The sequence below is a fragment of the Panthera uncia genome, assembly GCF_023721935.1.
Source record: "Panthera uncia isolate 11264 chromosome A3 unlocalized genomic scaffold, Puncia_PCG_1.0 HiC_scaffold_12, whole genome shotgun sequence".
Lineage (NCBI taxonomy): Eukaryota > Metazoa > Chordata > Mammalia > Carnivora > Felidae > Panthera > Panthera uncia.
The window spans coordinates 14,427,885-14,446,704 of NW_026057579.1; the positions used below are offsets into that span (position 1 = coordinate 14,427,885).

Here is an 18,820-nt window from a genome sequence, read left to right on the forward strand (position 1 = left end):
AGGAATTTTAGAGAGTGAGTTAGTGAGCTAAAATTCAAAATTCAGGGGCGCCTGGGTGGCTCAGTTGGTTGAGCGTCCGACTTTGGCTCAGGTCGTGATTTCGCGGTCTGTGAGTTCGAGCCCCGCGTCGGGCTCCTGGTAATTTCTCAAATCCATATATCTGTGCTCTGTGCTGACAGCGCAGAGCCTGGAGCCTGTTTCAGATTCTGTGTCTCCCCCTCTCTCTCCCTGACCCTCCCCCATTCATGCTCTGTCTCTCTCTGTCTCAAAAATAAATAAACATTAAAAAAAATTTTTTAATAAAATTCAAAATTCAGAACACCCATTCTCTTTCCGCATGCCCTCAAAAAAGTGTATTAAAAAAACAAACAATATAAAATGTACTACATTGGGGGGAGGGGTACTATTTCAGAAAGCAAGAGGATACATTACCACTAGTAGTTAAATAATACAAGAAAATACTGAACAAAGGGCTTAGGACCAACCCCTGGTACCTGGTGGATTTAATAAAGAATGTTGATTCCATAAAAAAGAAAAAAGAAAAAAAAAACCTGAACAATACCTTACTCAAAGCAAAAATTAGATGGATTCTGCTGAATGGTAATAAGTGGTAAATATGAAAAATAAAGTTAAACTTTCGGGTTAACTTCAAAAGATTTAACAGAGAATACCAAAAAGGTTTAAGTAAAAAAGGAGTACTTAAAGATTTACAATTAATAGAAGAAATATTTTTGAACAGTAAACACACTGTTCTAAAAACTTTCTGTGTATTAACACTGAATTCTCATGATTAGTACAATTATCATCCCCATTTTGCAAATGGGGAAACTGCAACAGAAATGTTAAGTAATTTAGTCAAGGTTACACAGTTAAATTGGGAGGTGGGGGAAAGCAGAAATTGGGATCTTAACCAGAGCCAACTGTCTCCAAAACCAAGCTCCTCCCTTAACTGTTATGCTAAACTGCATGAACAAACAAAAGCTAAAGAGAACATATCTAGCAATATAAACAATATGGTCAAGTGGTATATGTAGAGCTATTTTGATTTTTAAAATCCAAACTGCACAAATTTTCATTAGGGAATTGCAAATTAAAACAATGAGGTCCCACTACACACCTATCTGAATGGCCACAATCCAAACAAAAATCAGAGTGCTAAGAGGGATTTGGAGCAACAGGAACTCTCATTCAATACCACTGGGAAAACAAAATAGTACATACAGCTGCTTTGGAAGACCGTTTGACAGTTTCTTACAAAACTAAACATACTCCTAACACATGATCTGGCATTCACGTTCCTTGGCATTTCCCAAATGAACTAAAAACTTATGTCCACACAAAAGCCTGCACACAAATATTTGTAGCAGCTTTATTATTCATAACTGCTGCTACCTAGAAGCAACCAAGATGTCCTTCAATAGATGAATGGGTAAATAAACTGTGGTACATCCAGACAATGGAATATTACTCAACATTTAGAAGCAGTGAGTTAGCAAGCCATCAAAAGACATGGAAGAATTAAATGCATATTCCTTTTTTTTAAATGTTTTTACTTTTTAGATTTAATTTTTAAGTAATCTCTACACCCAATGTGGGGCTCAAACCCACAACCCCAAGATCAAGAGTCACACGCTCCACTGACTGAGCCAGACAGGCACTCCTTAAAAATGGATATTCCTAAGTGAAAGAAGCCAAACTGAAAAGGCTACATCCTGTATAATTCCAACTATATGACATTCCAGAAAAGGCAAAACCACAGACAGTCAAAAGATCACAAAGTGGCAGGGGGTAGGAGAGAGGGATGGGTGAACAGGCAGAGCACAGAGGATTTTTATGAAAGTGAAACTGTTTGGTATGACATATCCATTTGTCAGAACCCAGAGAATGTACAACACCAAAAGTGAGCACTAACATCAACTAGAGACTTGCGTGATAATGATGTGTTAATGCAGGTTCACTGATTATAACAAACAGTGAAGGAAGGTTGTGTGTGCACAGGGGCAGGAGGTATATAGGAACACTGTACTCTTCTCCTCAATTTTTACTATGAACCTAAAGCTACTCTTAAAAAATCTGTTTAAGAAAAGAATGAGGGGCGCCTGGGTGGTGCAGTTGGTTAACGTCCGACTCTGGATCTTGGCTCAAGTCATGATATGATCTTCAAGCCCCACATGGGGATCTGTGCTGATGGTGTGGAGCCTGCTTGGGATTCTCTCTCTCCTTCCTTGTGCCCTTCCCTCACTTGTGCACTCGCACTCTCAAAAATAAATAAACTTAAAAAAAGAAAGAAAAAAAAGCCAAAGAAGGTGTTTATTTTAGCAGTTAGTATGTAAGACAGCATACATTTAACACTCATTAGCATATATACATAAATTTAAAATATTCATTAATATTCTGTACTAGGCATTCTGAGGAGGGGATATAAACAAGAGGACAGGTTCCTTCCCTTAAGGAGTTTTAAATATAGTTAAATGGACATCGTATATTCACAAAAAGCTAAATAAAATGGAATTTAAATAGTTCAAGACAAAAAACACACCACAAACAGTAAGTTGCCAAATTACTAAAATAGACATTAAGAGGACAATATGTGCTTAGGGGTTCAGTGGATCACTTCAGGCTAAAAGAATCAGGAAGTTAAGATCTGCTCCAGGTCTTGAAAAATGGCTAAAATATGTCTGGAGGGAATTGGTGCATTCCAAGAAAGAGCAAAACTACTGAGTTAGGAAAGAAAATTAAATGAACCAGTTCACAAAACTAAATAGGGAGATAAGACCAGAGAGACTGGTAGAGGCCAAATCATGGAAGTCAAAGAATGCCAAACTAAGGAACTGGCCTAGACACTGAGAAATCTTAACTCTTAAACACTAAAATGGATCAAATACTTGCCTAACGTGTTATACTGATAGCTCTTAACATAATGAAAAGTGTATTTATAAACATTTCATATCAGATACAGATACACTGAAGACATATACTAGTAGACACAGTCAAAAATTCACCACCTTTGCCACCCAACTGAAATATACACACAAGTCCTGCTTCCATCCTTCAATTTTCCATCTACACTAATAGGCTACCTATAACCTGAACCCATTCAGAAGACACACTACTCTGTCACCCAAGAACACTCTTCTTCCCCTGATACAAAGATGTCTTTCCTCTGGGGTATGAAAGAAGTGGCTCCTTGCCCCTTAAAAAGGGGTCATGTTAGGACCATGGTCACTGCTGGCACCTCCTCCTTATTCTATTTATAGGACTGTCACCCTCTATTAATCATCAAAAGCAAACCTACCCATAAAGCAAACCTACATAGCAAACCTCTATGTAAAGTCTACACATATTCCAGGCAAGACAAAAAATGCAGCATTCCCTCCCCAATCACCTGAACAGATGACATACACAAGACTCTATACAACCTCTGGTAATTATTTTTAATAACTGCAATTCTCATAAATGAAAACATTTCAAATTTTGTCCATTGTTACTTTCAAACCTTTTCTGTAATCCTTTTGTTTGCCATAAACTCTTCTACATATTTTAAATTACATATTCATTCTTCAATGCATGGGCATCTGCAATTGTATTCAATCCCATACTTTTCTAATTAACAAATGCCCCAACTTATCCCAGCTAAATTATCCCCAATCAGTGCTGTACCTTTAAACTTGTATTACAACTCTAAGCCCCTCCCCTTTAGTAATCTACCACTAGAGTGACTATTCTCTTCCCTTTAATGAGACACATTCATATATGTCCAATTTCCCCAACTACTTATAACAAACTCTGACATACACTGTTTTTCTCAAACATAGCCTCCAAATATAAAAACACCCTATTAAATTCCTTTCTAACAAAAACATTTTAAAACTTCTGTTAATACTACTTTTTATAAAAAAATCCAAATACATATCCTATGATAGCAATTAGTCAAAGCTTAAAATCATGAAAGACAGCATTAGATAATGTTTAAAGACACAAGCATATACTAAAAAAACAGAATCAGGGATACATGATTGTTCATTTTAATTATTCTTTATACCTTTTTGTGTTTGAAATATTTTACATGAGAAGAAAGATATCCAATTACTAGTGAGTATCTCCCTCTCTACATAGTGACAAGTTGTTACCTCCATATTGCAGTTACTGTGAATTGCTACATCTGGGACACCCCTCCTGTCCTTTACCTAAGCCAAGAAAAGAAAAATTACAAGCCTACAATCCAAACTTTCTCTTAGACATATCTTAGACAGGATCCGGGTTTATATTCTGTAGCTGTATACAATCCATTTCTTTCACATCTCTCACATCCACAGAAGTTAAATCTCTTATTTTATCTTTCTATCCCTACATTGCCATTAACTCTTATGTGCCTTACTACACTAGAATAATGACCTGTCCATATTTGCACATGTTACAAGTGAATTGATATACCACATAACTCATTTCGTTGGCTAAATGCACACAGTCATATACATTATATCTCTATGCAGAAGTCTAACTCACTCATACACTAACTTTTCAATCTCAATTTATAACATCTAAATTAAGCCACACATCACTTCACCGCAAATGAAATGTCATCTCAGCCAAACATAACTAACTTGGCCAGGGCAATTCCAAACAACTCCACTCCAGTCCACTGAGCGTTCACCTAATAATGCATGGAGTCTCGTCCCTGGAACAACGTTTACATCACCCAGAACAGTTCTCCTCCACTGGTGAGATCCAGACATACCTCCAAATCCCAACTTTCGGCCTGCTGTGGTAAAACAAGTAGAGAGGACCTTAAGTTTCACCTCATTACGAAGCCAAAGGAATCTGTATTTCATACACCGCAGGTCCTGAGCTTCTCATCACTGGGGAACAGAAGTTGGAAGCCCCGAACTAGGGAACAAGGTCTAGTCTTCCATGGCGTCCGTCCTAAAGTCTTCGACGGAACCGTTCAGGCAGCTGGACCGCCTACTTGTCTCCCCACCCCCACTCCAGGCGCACCCCACCCCCACCCCCGGTGCGAAGCCCGCGGTACATCCCTGCACCTGCGGATCCTACGAACCGTCGAGTATTCACTTCTCTCTACCAGAGGGGAGGGCTTACATGCTGGCTCCGACGCTCGCCTCTGGCCACCAGGCTCTCACGTCGGGCCCAACCCTGCGACCTGCTGGCTCTCTGATCTAGCAGAAGGCATCACCAACACCTTCTCCAGGACCGACCGGGCGTCTGGCCTTCTCAGGTGCAGAGCTCCGAGGCCTCCTCACCTCTCCCAGAGGACCAACCTACACCGGACGCTCAAGGCCCGAAGGCAACTCCCACCACTCCCCGACTCGCCAGTCTTTTCTTCCCAGCTGCAGCCGCTGAAAAAGCCAAGTCCTACGGTCCTCCTCCATCAGCTTCCGGGCCTCGGGTCACAGACAGGCCTGAGCCCCCCAGCCCTGCCCAGCGCTACCCCATTCCCGTCACGCCGCTTCCCCTCCTCCCAAGGCCGAGCCCCGGGGCTGGGCGGCTTCCTTCTCCGGCATCCCGCGGGCCCCGCTCCTCCCGCGGCGGGCCCGGCCCCCGCCCGGCGTGCCGCACACTCACCGCTGAGCGCTGAGGCCTGCAGAGTGGCCCCCGAGGTGCCGTCGATGACTTTGATGGTCCCGCGACTGGTGACGGCCAGGATGGCGTTGAGCGCCGGGTGGTAGGAGAGGCTGTGCAGCCCTTCGGCGTCGCAGCGCATGCAGCCGTCCCGCAGCACCAGCCACTCCGAGACCCCGGCCGCTCCCGCCCCCGCCGCCGAGGAGCAGCCCGAGCCCGAGGCCGCCGCAGCCGCAGCCGCCATCTTCCGGCCTGCGCTCAGCACAATCACACTGGGAAGCGGCTCAGTGACAGTCCCGGGAGGTGCAGCACCACCGCCAGTCACCATCCGGGGCCAGGGGGCAAGCGGAGCGCGTTAGCCGGAAGTGAAGTCAGGCGCCGGCACGCACGAGGGACGTCGGCCGCGCGCCCGGAGGGACCAAGCTCTGAGGGAGGTTGGCGGGGGAGGGGGACAGCGAACGAAAGAGGCGGGACCCGGAGAGGGGATGGGCGGCGAGCGGCTGGAGCATGCGCGGGAGGGCTCGCGCTTGCCACGCGCCCTGGGTCCCGCCAGCTTCGCGTCCGCAATGTCCCAGTTTTTTTTTTCCTGAGTGTGGGGAGTGGCCGATGCCTGAGCCCCGCCCCGCTCCCTTGCTCCTGGCGGTGGGGGTTGGGCTCCCTGTGTTTCCGCTAGGCGGGGACCCCGGCCCGTGGGACTTGTGTGAGACGCGCCGAGGCCCTTTGCGGCGTTTCCAGCTGCATCTGGACGGTTCCCTGCAGGAGTGGTGCAGCTGTTTGGCGGTGGCCGTAAGGAGACCCAGGGTTTGAGCCACGGCTCTAGTCTACAAGTAAGCATTCTGAAAAACCTCTGGTCTGGACTGGGAGAAACCAAACGACCTTTGGACCCGATGTCTATTGCACGCCGCCATTCCCAGATCTTTTTGTTGAACAGAAGTGCCACCTAAGAGTTCTATGCTGGAAGCATATAAATTAGTGTTTTATCCCCATCCCAAACAAGTCAAGTTATGTGAAATGTTAATAGGTGTGTGGGGGTGTTGTGAGACCAGAAAAGACTATAGTCAAGTAAATTTATTAAGCATACCCACTAGCAATGCATTTTTAATCTTTTTATTTAAAAATAATTATTAGATTCACAGTTGCAAATACAGTACAGACCTCTGTGGTCTGCTTCCCCAAAACCTATCCATAACCCTTATCTGTCAAAAAAAAAAAAAAAAAAAATTGGACAAACTCAAATTGAGGGACTTCTGTAAAATACCTGACCAATACTCCTCAAAGGTAGGGCAGGTCCAATTTACTCAGTTTCCCCCAACAGTTACATGTTACATAAGTTTAGTACACTGTCAAAAGCAGGGACTTGACATTTATATGTTGTGTATATAATTCTATCACACATTTTATCACGTGTAGATTCCTGCACCACAATGAGGATAGAGAACTTATGTTCTGTGTGTCTTGGGATCATTCAGTTATCTTGGAAAGCCTAAATTCTTAAAACCTAAAGTGCTGTTGTGAGAATTAAGAATCATGTAAAATAGCATCGTGTAGAATAGCATCTGACATATAGTAGGTGATCAATAAAAGTTATGAAAGTTGTCTTCCCACATTCCTGCACACTTCATTAAGGAATCTTCATAAACTATCCCAACTATATCTTAAACCTATTTATTTGTATGCAAAGTTTTGGTGGGTTTTTTTGTTTGTTTGTTTTGAGAGAGAATATGCACAGAGGGAGCTGGAGACCTAGAAGCAGGGAGAGGGAACCCCAAGCAGGCTCTGTGCTGTCAGTGCAGAGCCCATTTCACAAACCATGAAATCATGACCTGAAGGGAAATCAAGAGCCAGGCGCTTAACCAACTGAGCCTCCCCAGTGCCCCCAAAATTGTACTCATATAATCTATTCATTCCATTGTGGAATGGCAAATATGCCATTTCTTTAAATGTACATTCATTGTTTAGAGAGAGAGTATGATCAGGGAAGGGGCAGAGAGAGGGGGACAGAGGATCCAAAGTGGGCTCTGTGCCAACAGTAGCAAGCCTGATGCGGGGCTGGAACTCACAAACCGTGAGATCATGACCTGAGCCCAAGTCAGACACTCAACAGACTGAGCCACCCAGGTGACAAATATGCCATTTTAATCTATTGTTGGGAGACAATATATAATAAAGTGAAAAAATGCCCCCAAGTATTAAAGTCTAAATGAATACCTGATTTTGAGTCACTGTGGCCTCATTTATCAGCTCTATCTATGAACCTGGGCAAGTCACTTATACATTCTAAGAAATTTCCACCAGTGTCAATTGGCAATGATAAAATTATTTGCCCTACTTAGGTTTGTTACAAGACTTGTAAATTGTAAAACTTATGAAAGTACTTGTAAACTGTAAAAATGGAAACAAAGGAGTTCAGTGGCTTGATCCAGGTCTCATAACTTATGAGGAGGGAATAACAGCAAGCTAGACTTTGAACTCAGGCAGTTTGACTCCGGAACCCAGACTCCCGCTCAGAACTTCAGTGTCTTGAGGTAAATACAGTAATGCAAATAATCAAATCTAAATGTAACTGGGGTGTCATTATAAAAGTGTTTTGTTATCTCAGGACACAAGCAGAAACTAAAAACTGCCATTTCAAAGTTGTTTTCTGCTTGGGCGCCTGGGTGGCTCAGTTGGCTAAGTGTCTGATTTTGGCTCAGGTCATGATCCCCCAGTCCAGTCCGTGAGTTGGAGCCCCACATCAGCTCTGTGCTGACAGCTCAGAGCCTGGATCCTGCTTTGGATTGTGTGTCTCCCTTGTTCTCTGCCCCTCCCCCACTCACACTCTGTCTCTGTTTCTCTCGAAAATAAATAAACAATAAAATAAAAATAGAATAAATAAAAACAAAGTTATTTTCTGTCAAGATTCATTTGGGCCACACTTTTCCATTAATCTGAAAGGGTACCTGAATAGGCCTTGAATGCAAATCAATCTCCTCATCTTATTGATAGGGAAAACAAACAACCTGAACACTAAATTTAAACTTGGTGTACTTCAGTGTTGTACTATAATGAAAAAATTGAGACACAGTTGTTATCTGTTAGCCTGTGTTACATTTTTTTGATTAGGAAAAAAATCATTCTTTTCTCTCTATGAATTTAGACTGCTTTTACCTATAGCATTTTCCAAAGCTATTTACCCAGAAGATGTTCTAAAATAAAACACTTCCATAATCAAAGAAATTTAGGAACCAAGTCCCCCTATATTTCTCCTCTTGGAAGATTTATAATACACATTAGCATACCAAAAGCTCTGAGACCTCCTATGATAAACAATCCTATTTAACCTTCTTTAACCAGCATTTCACAAACTCCTACCAACAAAATCCTGCAAAACAAGTGTTTCATGAGCACTCTTCAGTGTAACTTATTGCTTGTTTTTGTGAATATGTACTTTTGTTTGAGCACTTGCTGAGGTCTCAAAGACTGCAGTCAAGTGTTTCAGGACCCAGCTTAAGGTTCCTTAAATTGAAGTGATCATAAAAATGAAACTGGCCAAGACTGGATGAAGTTTAGCATCAACTGTGTTGATTTTGTTCTGCAGGTGGAGTTAAGAACCAAGACTTTTTCTTTTTTTTTTTTTTAAGTAGGCTCCACACCCAAAGTGGGGCTTGAACTCACTACCTTGAGGTCTAGAGTCGCATGCCTTACCAACTGAGCCAGCCACGCATTCCAAGAACAAATACTTCTAACTTTGAAAATACACTGATTTTCAAGGCTAGTCTATTTTGAAGTGATGGACTTTTGAGGGCCTCCAGCCAAGCCATTTTGGGCACAGGTGGTGATTGCCTAAAGAAAGTAGAAATTCCCTGGGGCACCTGCGTGGCTCAGTCAGTTGAGCATTTGACTTTAGCTCAGATCATAATCTCATGGTTCCTGGTTCAAGCCCCACATTGGGCTCTCTGCTGTCAGCATGCAGCCGCTTTGGATCCTCTGTCGGTCCCCCACTCCCGCCTTCTCTGCATCTCCCAGATCATGCGCTCTCTCTCTCTCAAAAATAAATAAAGATTAAAATAAAAGAAATAGAAAGTAGAAATTCCTAATGACAATCACTTTGGAAAGAGGAATTTGCTGGAATCAGAAATGTGGACTCAGAAAGGGGGCCTAACACAGAAAAAGCATTTGACCAAACACAACATCCATTCAAAGAAAAAAAAAAGGCAACGTGGGACTGCAAGCTGGTGCAGCCACTCTGGAAAACAGTATGGAGGTTCCTCAAAAAACTAAAAATAGAACTACCCTACGACCCAGCAATTGCACTACTAGGCATTTATCCATGGGATACAGGTGTGCTGTTTCGAAGGGACACATGCACCCCCATGTTTATAGCAGCACTATTAACAATAGCCAAAATATGGAAAGAGCCCAAATGTCCATCAATGGATGAATGGATAAAGAAGATGTGGTATATATATGCAATGGAGTATTACTCGGCAATCAAAAAGAAGGAAATCTTACCATTTGCAGCTAAATGGATGGAACTGGAGGGTACTGTGCTAAGTGAAATTAGTCAGTTAAAGACAAAAACCATATGACTTCACTTATATGAGGACTTTAAGAGACAAAACAGATGAACATAAGGGAAGGGAAACAAAAATAATATAAAAACATGGAGGGGGACAAAACAGAAGGGACTCATAAATATGGAGAACAAACAGAGGGTTACTGGAGGGGTTGTGGGAGGGGGGATGGGCTAAATGGGTAAGGGACACTAAGGAATCTACTCCTGAAATCATTGTTGCACTATATGCTAACTAATTTGGATGTAAATTTTAAAAAATAAAAAATAAAAAAAATTTTTTTAATTTTTTTTTAAAGTTTATTTATTTTTGAGACAGAGAGAGACAGAGCATGAATGGGGGAGGGGCAGAGAGAGAGGGAGACACAGAATCAGAAGCAGGTTCCAGGCTCCGAGCCATCAGCCCAGAGCCCAACGCGGGGCTCGAACTCACAGACCTGAGTCCAAGTCGGACGCTTAACCGACTGAGCCACCCAGGCACCCCAAAAATAAAATTTAAAAAAAGAAAACAACAACAACTCTCAGCCAACCAAAGATAGAGGGAAATTTCCTCAACTTGGTAAAAAGTATCTATAAAAACAAAAACAAAAACCTACTGCTAACAGCATACTTAACAGTAAAAGACTGAATCTTTTCCCTCTAAAATCAGGCAGAAATCAAGGACACCTACTCTCACTACTCCTTTTCAACACAGTACTGGAAGTTCTGGAACTTAATGGAAGTCATTGCAACAAGGAAAGAAAAAGAAATAAGAAGCATAGAAAGAGAGCACTTTCTCAGACTCACCCCTCTTTCCCTTATGCAGCCACTGGTGGTGGGGGCCAGTGTTTAGGAAACCGGTAGAAGCTAAGATCGCAAAGGGCCAGTGGCCCAGGACTGCAGGTGATGATTGGTAGAATGAGCAGGGGCTCTGGCTGGATAGAAGCCTGTGCCTGCAGCTACACAGGAGCAGAGACAGAGGCAAAACTGATTCTAGAGCTGACAAAGCAAACGCTCTCCCTAAAGATTCCCTGGTAAATAGGGGGACTCTGAATGGGTGGTTGAGGTTATGCCATGGGAGCTAGAATTTGAGCACATTTATAACACACTCCAGTAAAACCTGGAACCGATACACACACACACACACACCACGCACACACACACACACACACACGCACACAATTGAGCCATATACAAATGTTGCATAAAACAAATGCCTGATGTAATAAAGGAAACAAAATTTAAAGGGAAAGAAAGTTGGACAACAATAAAAGAATCTCTAAAATAAAAAAATAAATTATCAGCCTAATGCCCAAATTAACTTCCCTACAGAAGTTTATAGACAGATTTGCTTTATCCCAAAATAGAAAATGATCAAGTTCTAATGATTTCTAATGGAAAGGCAGATCTCCTATAAATTACTTCTATCTGGCCTGATATTGACAGCCAGTATGTGTATCATTAAAATTCACTCTCAGGACAAAACAACAAGATGCAACTTCACATTCATTAGGATGGCCACTATGAAAAGGAAAAAAATAAAAACCAGAAAATAAGTATTGATAAGGACGTGAAGAAATTTGAACCTTTTAATGAGGTGTCTTAATGTAAGGTGTAGTATCTGGTTTCTGCAGCAGCTACCTGGACAAGCTGGGCTGCACAACCAAGAAGTACAGGGAAGTTAATGTACCATGTGGCAAACTTTGACCACTGAGGCATAGGAGATGGAAAGGAGTTGCTTGATAATTTCTCTCCTTGATAGACTGTTTGAAAACACTCAGTTCCAAAGAGCCTGTTAGAAATATATCCTATGTGAATGAGCAGTCATCCATGTTTCATTGTGAAACTGGCCAGACTGCTAATACAACAGCTTGTATTTGCTTTCTCTTCTTCCCTGCCTCACGTTCCTTTTCCCCTAACTCTTGCTGCCCTAAGATTGTACCATCACACATTCGAAAGGAAGGGAGGGAGGGAGACAGGGGAGAAAGGAAGGAAGGAGGAAGGAAGGAAGGAAGGAAGGAAGGAAGGAAGGAAAAGAAAGGAAAAAGAAAATTGGAACCATTGTACACTCTTGTAGAAATGTGAAATGGTACAGCCACTGTGCAAAACAATATGGAGGATCCTCAAAAAGTTAAAATAGAATCATCATATAATCCAGCAATTCTTATGTATTTGTACACCCATGTTCATAGCAGTGTTATTCAATAGTTAAAGTATGGTGGGAACCCAAGTGTCCATCAGTGATGGATGAATGGATAAATAATAATAGAATCATCATATAATCCAGCAATTCTTATGTATTTGTACACCCATGTTCATAGCAGTGTTATTCAATAGTTAAAGTATGGTGGGAACCCAAGTGTCCATCAGTGATGGATGAATGGATAAATAATAATGGAATATTATTCAGCCTTAAAAAGAAAGGAATGACTTATGGTAAAATATGGATGAACCTTGAGGACATTATGCTAAGTGAAATAAGCCAGTCACAAAAAGACAAATACTGTATATGATTCCATTTACATGAGGTATTTAGAGTGGACAAACTTGTAAAAACAGAAAGTAGAATTCATAGGGAGAGAAAACCAGAGGCTGGGGACAGGGAAGAATGGGGAATTATCTTAATAGGTATAAAAGTTTCACTTTTGCTAGATGACAAGAGTTCTGAGAATGGACGGTGGTGATGATTCTACAACACTATGAATGTACTTAATGCCACTGAATTATGCACTTAAAAAGGGTTAAGATGGGGGTGCCTGGGTAGCTCAGTCCATTAAGCGACCAGCTCTTGACTTCATCTGAGGTCATGATGTCACAGTCATGAGATCAAGCCCTGTGTCAGGCTCTAAGCTGAGAGATTTAATTAAGAGTCTCTCCCTCCCTCCCCTTCTGCCCCTCCACCACTTGCATGTGTGTACATATGTACTCGCTCTCTCAAAAAAAAATTGTTTAAATAGAAATCAATATTCAAAATTTTATTAAAAAGTGGTTAAGATGATACCACTACATACCTATTAGAATGGCTAAACTCCAAAAAGCTGACAATACCAAATGCTGGTAAGGATGCGAAACAACAAGAACGCTCATTCATTGCTGGTAAGAATTCAAAATGGCAAAACCCCTTTGGAAGACAGTTTGGCAGTTTCTTACAAAGCTAAACATAGTTTTACCCTATGATGAAGCAATCACACCCTAGGTATTTAACCAATTGAGTTGAAAACTTTTGTCTACACAAAGCTTATACAAGAATATTTACTGCAGCTTTATTCATAATCACCCAAACCTAGAAGCAACTAACATGCCCTTCAATAAGTGACTGGATAAACAAACTGTGGTACATCCACACAATGGATTATTATTCAGTGCTAAAAAGAAGTATACTACCAAGCTATGAGAGATGCGGAGGAAACTTAAATGAATATTGCTACGTGGAAGAAGTCAAAATGAAAAGACTACATACTGTCTGATCCAACTATATGACATTCTAGAAAAGTAAAACCATGGAGAGAGTACAAAGATCAGTGGTTGCCAGTGATTGGTGGAGAGGAAGGAATGATGAATAGGTAGAGGATGGGATTTTTCGGGTTATGAAACTATTTTGTGTGATACTGTAATGATGGATAAATGACATTATGCATTTGTCAAAATCTATAGTAGAACTGTACAACACAAGGAGGGAACATTAATGTACACCATGGACTTTAGTTAATAACAATCTATCAGTATTGGTTCATTTACTATAACAAATATGCCATACTAATGCAAAATGGTAACCTGAGGAGAAACAATGCAGGGGAGAAGGTGTATGAGGATTCTCTGTACCATCTGCTCAATTTTTATGTAAATCTAAAACTGTTGTAAAAATGAAAGTGTTTTAAATTATTAAAATGGTGAGTTTTATGTGCATTTTATTACAACTTTTTAAAGATAAAAAATATTCACTGTAAGGAGAAAACAGCATAGTCCACATTTGTTTCTCATTACTGAGAAGAGAGTAGAGTCCCCCCCAATTTTTCCAGATAGTTTTGTTTCACATCACTGGTACCCTAGTGTCCTCGAAAAAGGCCAGAGGTAGGACTGTTAGAGATGTGTATATATGAGATGTGAATATGATGACTTATGGGGGAAAACAATGTCTAAATATTGCTTCCAGTGCCAGAGATCAGACCCCATGAAGTGAACACCTACCTAGAAAGTACTGTCTTTTAGTTTTGTTTTGTTTTAACATTTATTATTTTATTTTTTGAGACACAGAGAGAGAGCATAAGCAGGGGAGGGGCAGAGAGAGAGGGAGACACAGAATCCAAAGCAGGCTCCAGGCTCTGAGCTGTCAGCACAGAGCCGAATGCAGGGCTGGAACCCACTAACTGGAGGTCATGACCTGAGCAGAAGTTGGACACTCAACCAACGGAGCCAGTTCGTGAAACTGAGCCCCATGTTGGGCTCTGTGCTGGCGGAAAAGAGCCTGCTTGCGATTCTGTCTCTCCCTCTCTCTCTGCCCCTCTCCCACTTGTTCTCTCTTTCTCTCTCTCCCCTTTCTCTCCCCAAATAAACATTTAAAATTTTTTTTAAAAATAAGACTGAACAAAATCAGCAGTTTCCAAATGTCATTTTATGTGTGGTTAGCATCAGAGTCATTTATGGAGCCCAATCTACAGAGGGCTAGACCATACAATTAGAATCTCATGGAATCTAGGGGCGCCTGGGTGGCTCAGTCAGTTGAGCTTCCGACTTTGGCTCAGGTCATGATCTCACAGTCTGTGAGTTTGAGCCCCGCTTCGGGCTCTGTGCTGACAGCTCAGAGCCTGGAGCCTGCTTCAGATTCTGCGTCTCCCTCTCTCTCTGACCCTCCCCAGTTCATGCTCTGTCTCTCTCTGTCTCAAAAATAAATAAACATTTTAAAAAATTAAAAAAAAAAAAAGAATCTCATGGAATCAAAAACCCACTACCCTTTCATGGGTTCAGTTCTTCCTTCTTGGGCAAACCACATTCACGGGAAATGAAATATGTTGAACATCTTCCATTTTCTGAATTTGATATAGAATAATCATAGGGAAATAGTTATAGAAAATCAAACTGCCTTTTCAGTGTGAGCAGCCATTATTTATGGAGAAAAGCTCAGTATGGCATTAATTGAAAGGATACTTGATCCACTTATCTTTGACACTTGTTGAACATCATAAAATCATCAGGGTGCTGTGCAGTTAGGATAGATGCTTTGGAAGCTACAGATATGATAAAGGTAAGCATAGGATTGCAGCCTGAGATCAAAGAAGTCACAGCCTAAAAAGCAAGCAAAACAGTGGGAACTAATTGGAAGTTCATTAAAGTGCCTGGAAAGTTCATTTGCTTTTCTTCTTGCTTTCACACGCTGAGTTACTTTTCTAATAATACTTTTGCAAACATTTGTTGAAAATTTATTATGCCCCAGATCACTGAGTTGGGTGTTTATTAAGCACTTACTACGTACGTACAAGGCATGTGATAGAGTACAGATGACAGAAACAACTGAATAAAGAGACTGTCATAATCTCTGCTCCTTGCGGTTTACAATCAAGTAAGCAGACAGACATTAACCAAATCATCATCACACTAAACACGATTGCAAATGTGATAAGTGTATGAAGGAAAAACCGTGGTGCTATGAAAAACTGACAGGGGAAGCTGGACAGTCAGGCCAGGCTTTCCACAGATGTTAAAGTCCAGCTGACATGTGAAACCGGAAAGGGAAGTATCAGTATTTAGGTGTATCTTGGAAAAGAGAATATTCTAGGCAGAGAATATTCTATAGGAAGGCTGTGTGGCATTTGGCTTGTTCTAACCAGTGCCCCTGCAGGTCAGTAGGCAATGGGAATGAGGTTCAAGAGCAAGGCAGGGACCAGCATTTGTAGGAACTGTAAGTGTAGGCCACACGAAGAATTTTGGACTTTATGATAAGTGCAAAGGGGGGTGCCTGGGTGGCTCAGTTGAGCGTTAGACTCTTGATCACAGCTCAGGTCATGATCTCGCAGTTCGTAAGTTCGAGAACTGACCATGCGGAGCCTGCTTGGGATTCTCTCTCTCTCTCTCCCCGCCCCTCCCCCGCTTGTGCGCACACGCGCACGCTCTCTCTCTCAAAATAAATAAAACTTAATAAAAAAAAAGAGTTGGAAAATATATTAAGTGCAAAGGAAAGCCATTAGCAATGGAGTGATATGATCTGATTTGCCTGTAAAGAGACCACTCTGGCTCTTTGTGAACAGATAATTTAAAAGCCACAAGCAGGGCCCAACTAGAGAGAAACGCTAAGGCGCTCACCTAGGATGCAAAATTTAATTTTTTTTTTACATTTATTTATTTTTGAGAGACAGAGAGAACGAGTGGGGAAGGGGCAGGAACCGAGGGAGACACAGAATCCAAAGCAGACTCCAGGCTCTGAACTGTGAGCACAGAGCCTGACGCGGGGCTTGAACTCACGAACCGTGAGATCATGACCTGAGTCAAAGTCGGACCCTCAATCAACTGAGCCACCCAGGCGTCCCTAGGATGCAAAATTTAAAGACCTGCCAAAACACTCAGTAAGCCAGATAAATAATATTTCACTTTTTTTCAGATAAGTCATATTTTATTTTATTTTTTATTCAAAAAAATTTTTTTAATGTTTTTTTATTATTGAGAAACAGAGAGACACAGAGCGTAAGCAGGGAAGGGGTAGAGAGAAGGGGAAACACAGTTTATTTATTTTTGAGACAGAGGGAGACAGAGCATGAACAGGGGAGGGGCAGAAAGAGAGGGAGACACAGAATCTGAAGTAGGCTCCAGGCTCTGAGCTGTCAGCACAGAGCCCGACACGGGGCTCGAACTCACAAACTGCAAGATCATGACCCAAGCCGAAGTCGGTCGCTTAACCAACTGAGCCACCCAGGCACCCCAAGATAAGTCATATTTTAAAGCAAGACTTGGGAAAAATCAAATCTACAAATAGTGGCCTACAGTCCAGCTGCCTGTTTTTGTGAACAAAGTTTTACTGGAACCAGGACTGGGATGAGCTTGAGAAAAGTACAACAGGATTGTGGGAGTGCAGATGCTGCCCTTAGTTAAAATTTTGATGTTTTTTACACCGATTTTGCATTTATTCTGATTTTTTTTTTAAATGTTTATGTTTATTTTGAGAGAAAGAGAGACAGACATACAGAGAATCCCAAGCAGGCTCCACGCTGTCAGTGCAGAGCCTGATATGGGGCTCAAACTCACAAACTGTGAGATCATGACCTGAGCCAAAATCGAAAGTCGGGCGCTTAACAGACTGAGCCACCCAGGCGACCCCTATTCTGATTTTTTAAAATTAGTTCATTAAAATATGATTTATCTTGATTACTGAGGTTTTGGGCATCCCTTAAAATTTTGTACCTAAGACCACTGCCTCACTTGCCTCACTCTACAAGGGCAGAATATGAAGACCAATTAGGAGGTCATTCATCTATTCATTCATTCAACAATACCAAACACTTCTACATTGTGGGGGTACAGGGTGGAAAAGACAATTACAGTCTCTATACTCTCATGGAGGGTATATTCTAGTGTAATATAAACAATGAAAAAAACAAGATGATTTGGGGTATTTTCGAGTGCAATTAAGGACGTAAAAGAGAAAATCTGATCTGGTGACCAGGAGGAGGCTACTTACAATAATGTGGCCAGGGGAGGCCAGTAGGACTAAAATCTGAATGGTGAGAACCAAAGGAAAAGGGTTCCAGGAAGAGGAAATGTTAAAGTAGGCTGAAATAGGATTCAGAAGAGTGAATAGTAACCTAAACTGGCATGGTGGCAAAGAAATTCACAGCAGTGGCTGATGTGAGAGGTTTTAAAAGTAGAATTAGTAATTGGTTCAACAATCCTAGAGTGAGAGAGACATGTCAAAAGACTCCCCATTTCCTAACTCACAGTTGGTTGAATGAAGGCAAAGTGTGACAATAAATGCTTTGACTGTCATGATGCTTTAGTCCAGCAGAATTTATGAATCAGAGGAATAATTACATCAAAATAGCTACTGACCACTTGCCCCAGAATCAATACTTTGACACTGCACAACTCCCAGCTCAAATGCCCATAGCCTCACTGAATTAAAGGGGATCAATATCTCTAAGAGATCCACTCCAGTTTTCCTGAATAAAAAATAAGATGAGGAGAGTCTGGCCGTCTGATATGTAAGGAAGAGATGTGCTGTTCCTCTCAGGATCTTTCTCTAGGCTAGCATGCTCTGTCTTGGATGCCTAACATTTTTCTGTGGGTATGATCTCTCCTGTCTAAATGGAGAGTAACCCATCACATCACACTCACTACTTAGCCCTTTGAGTATCTTTTTCCTCATTTCGAACCTGCTCCATTGTGTCAGAATTGTCAATGTTCTGGTTGTTTCCTGATCTTGATAACAAACTGTCCTTCTGAAGAGCAGTCTTTTCTGTAAGGTAGCAACTGCAGTGAACTCTTCAACACATAAGTCAACATTTGGGCAGTTATACAGTTTGAGAAGCCTAAAGGGGGGATATTAGCTTACATATACCTTACAACAATCCTAAGGTGCAAAGTGTTGTTATTACTGTCTTATGGATAATGCCACTGAAGTCCTAAGGAGCCAGAGAGACCAGGAAAATCATACATTAGTTAAGTAGAGGGTCAGGGTTTGAACTTTGAACTACCATCAAACTTCACAGCCTCTATTTTCAGCCACTA

At 41.6% G+C, this 18,820-nt stretch overlaps 1 protein-coding gene across 7 annotated transcripts in view; it reads right to left on the reverse strand.

The window, feature by feature from the left end:
- The window catches only part of BIRC6 (baculoviral IAP repeat containing 6), a 224,931-nt gene extending 219,011 nt beyond the window's left edge, over positions 1-5,920 (reverse strand). For all 7 annotated transcript variants that reach the window (XR_007462427.1, XM_049652325.1, XM_049652324.1 and 4 more), the window contains exon 1: positions 5,581-5,920. Coding sequence is in view for 6 of the 7 variants with exons in the window: in XM_049652325.1 (XP_049508282.1) it covers positions 5,581-5,905 (325 nt within the window). In the remaining variant the exon portion in view is untranslated. The remainder of the gene's footprint in view (positions 1-5,580) is intronic.
- Between the last annotated feature and the right edge of the window lie 12,900 nt (positions 5,921-18,820).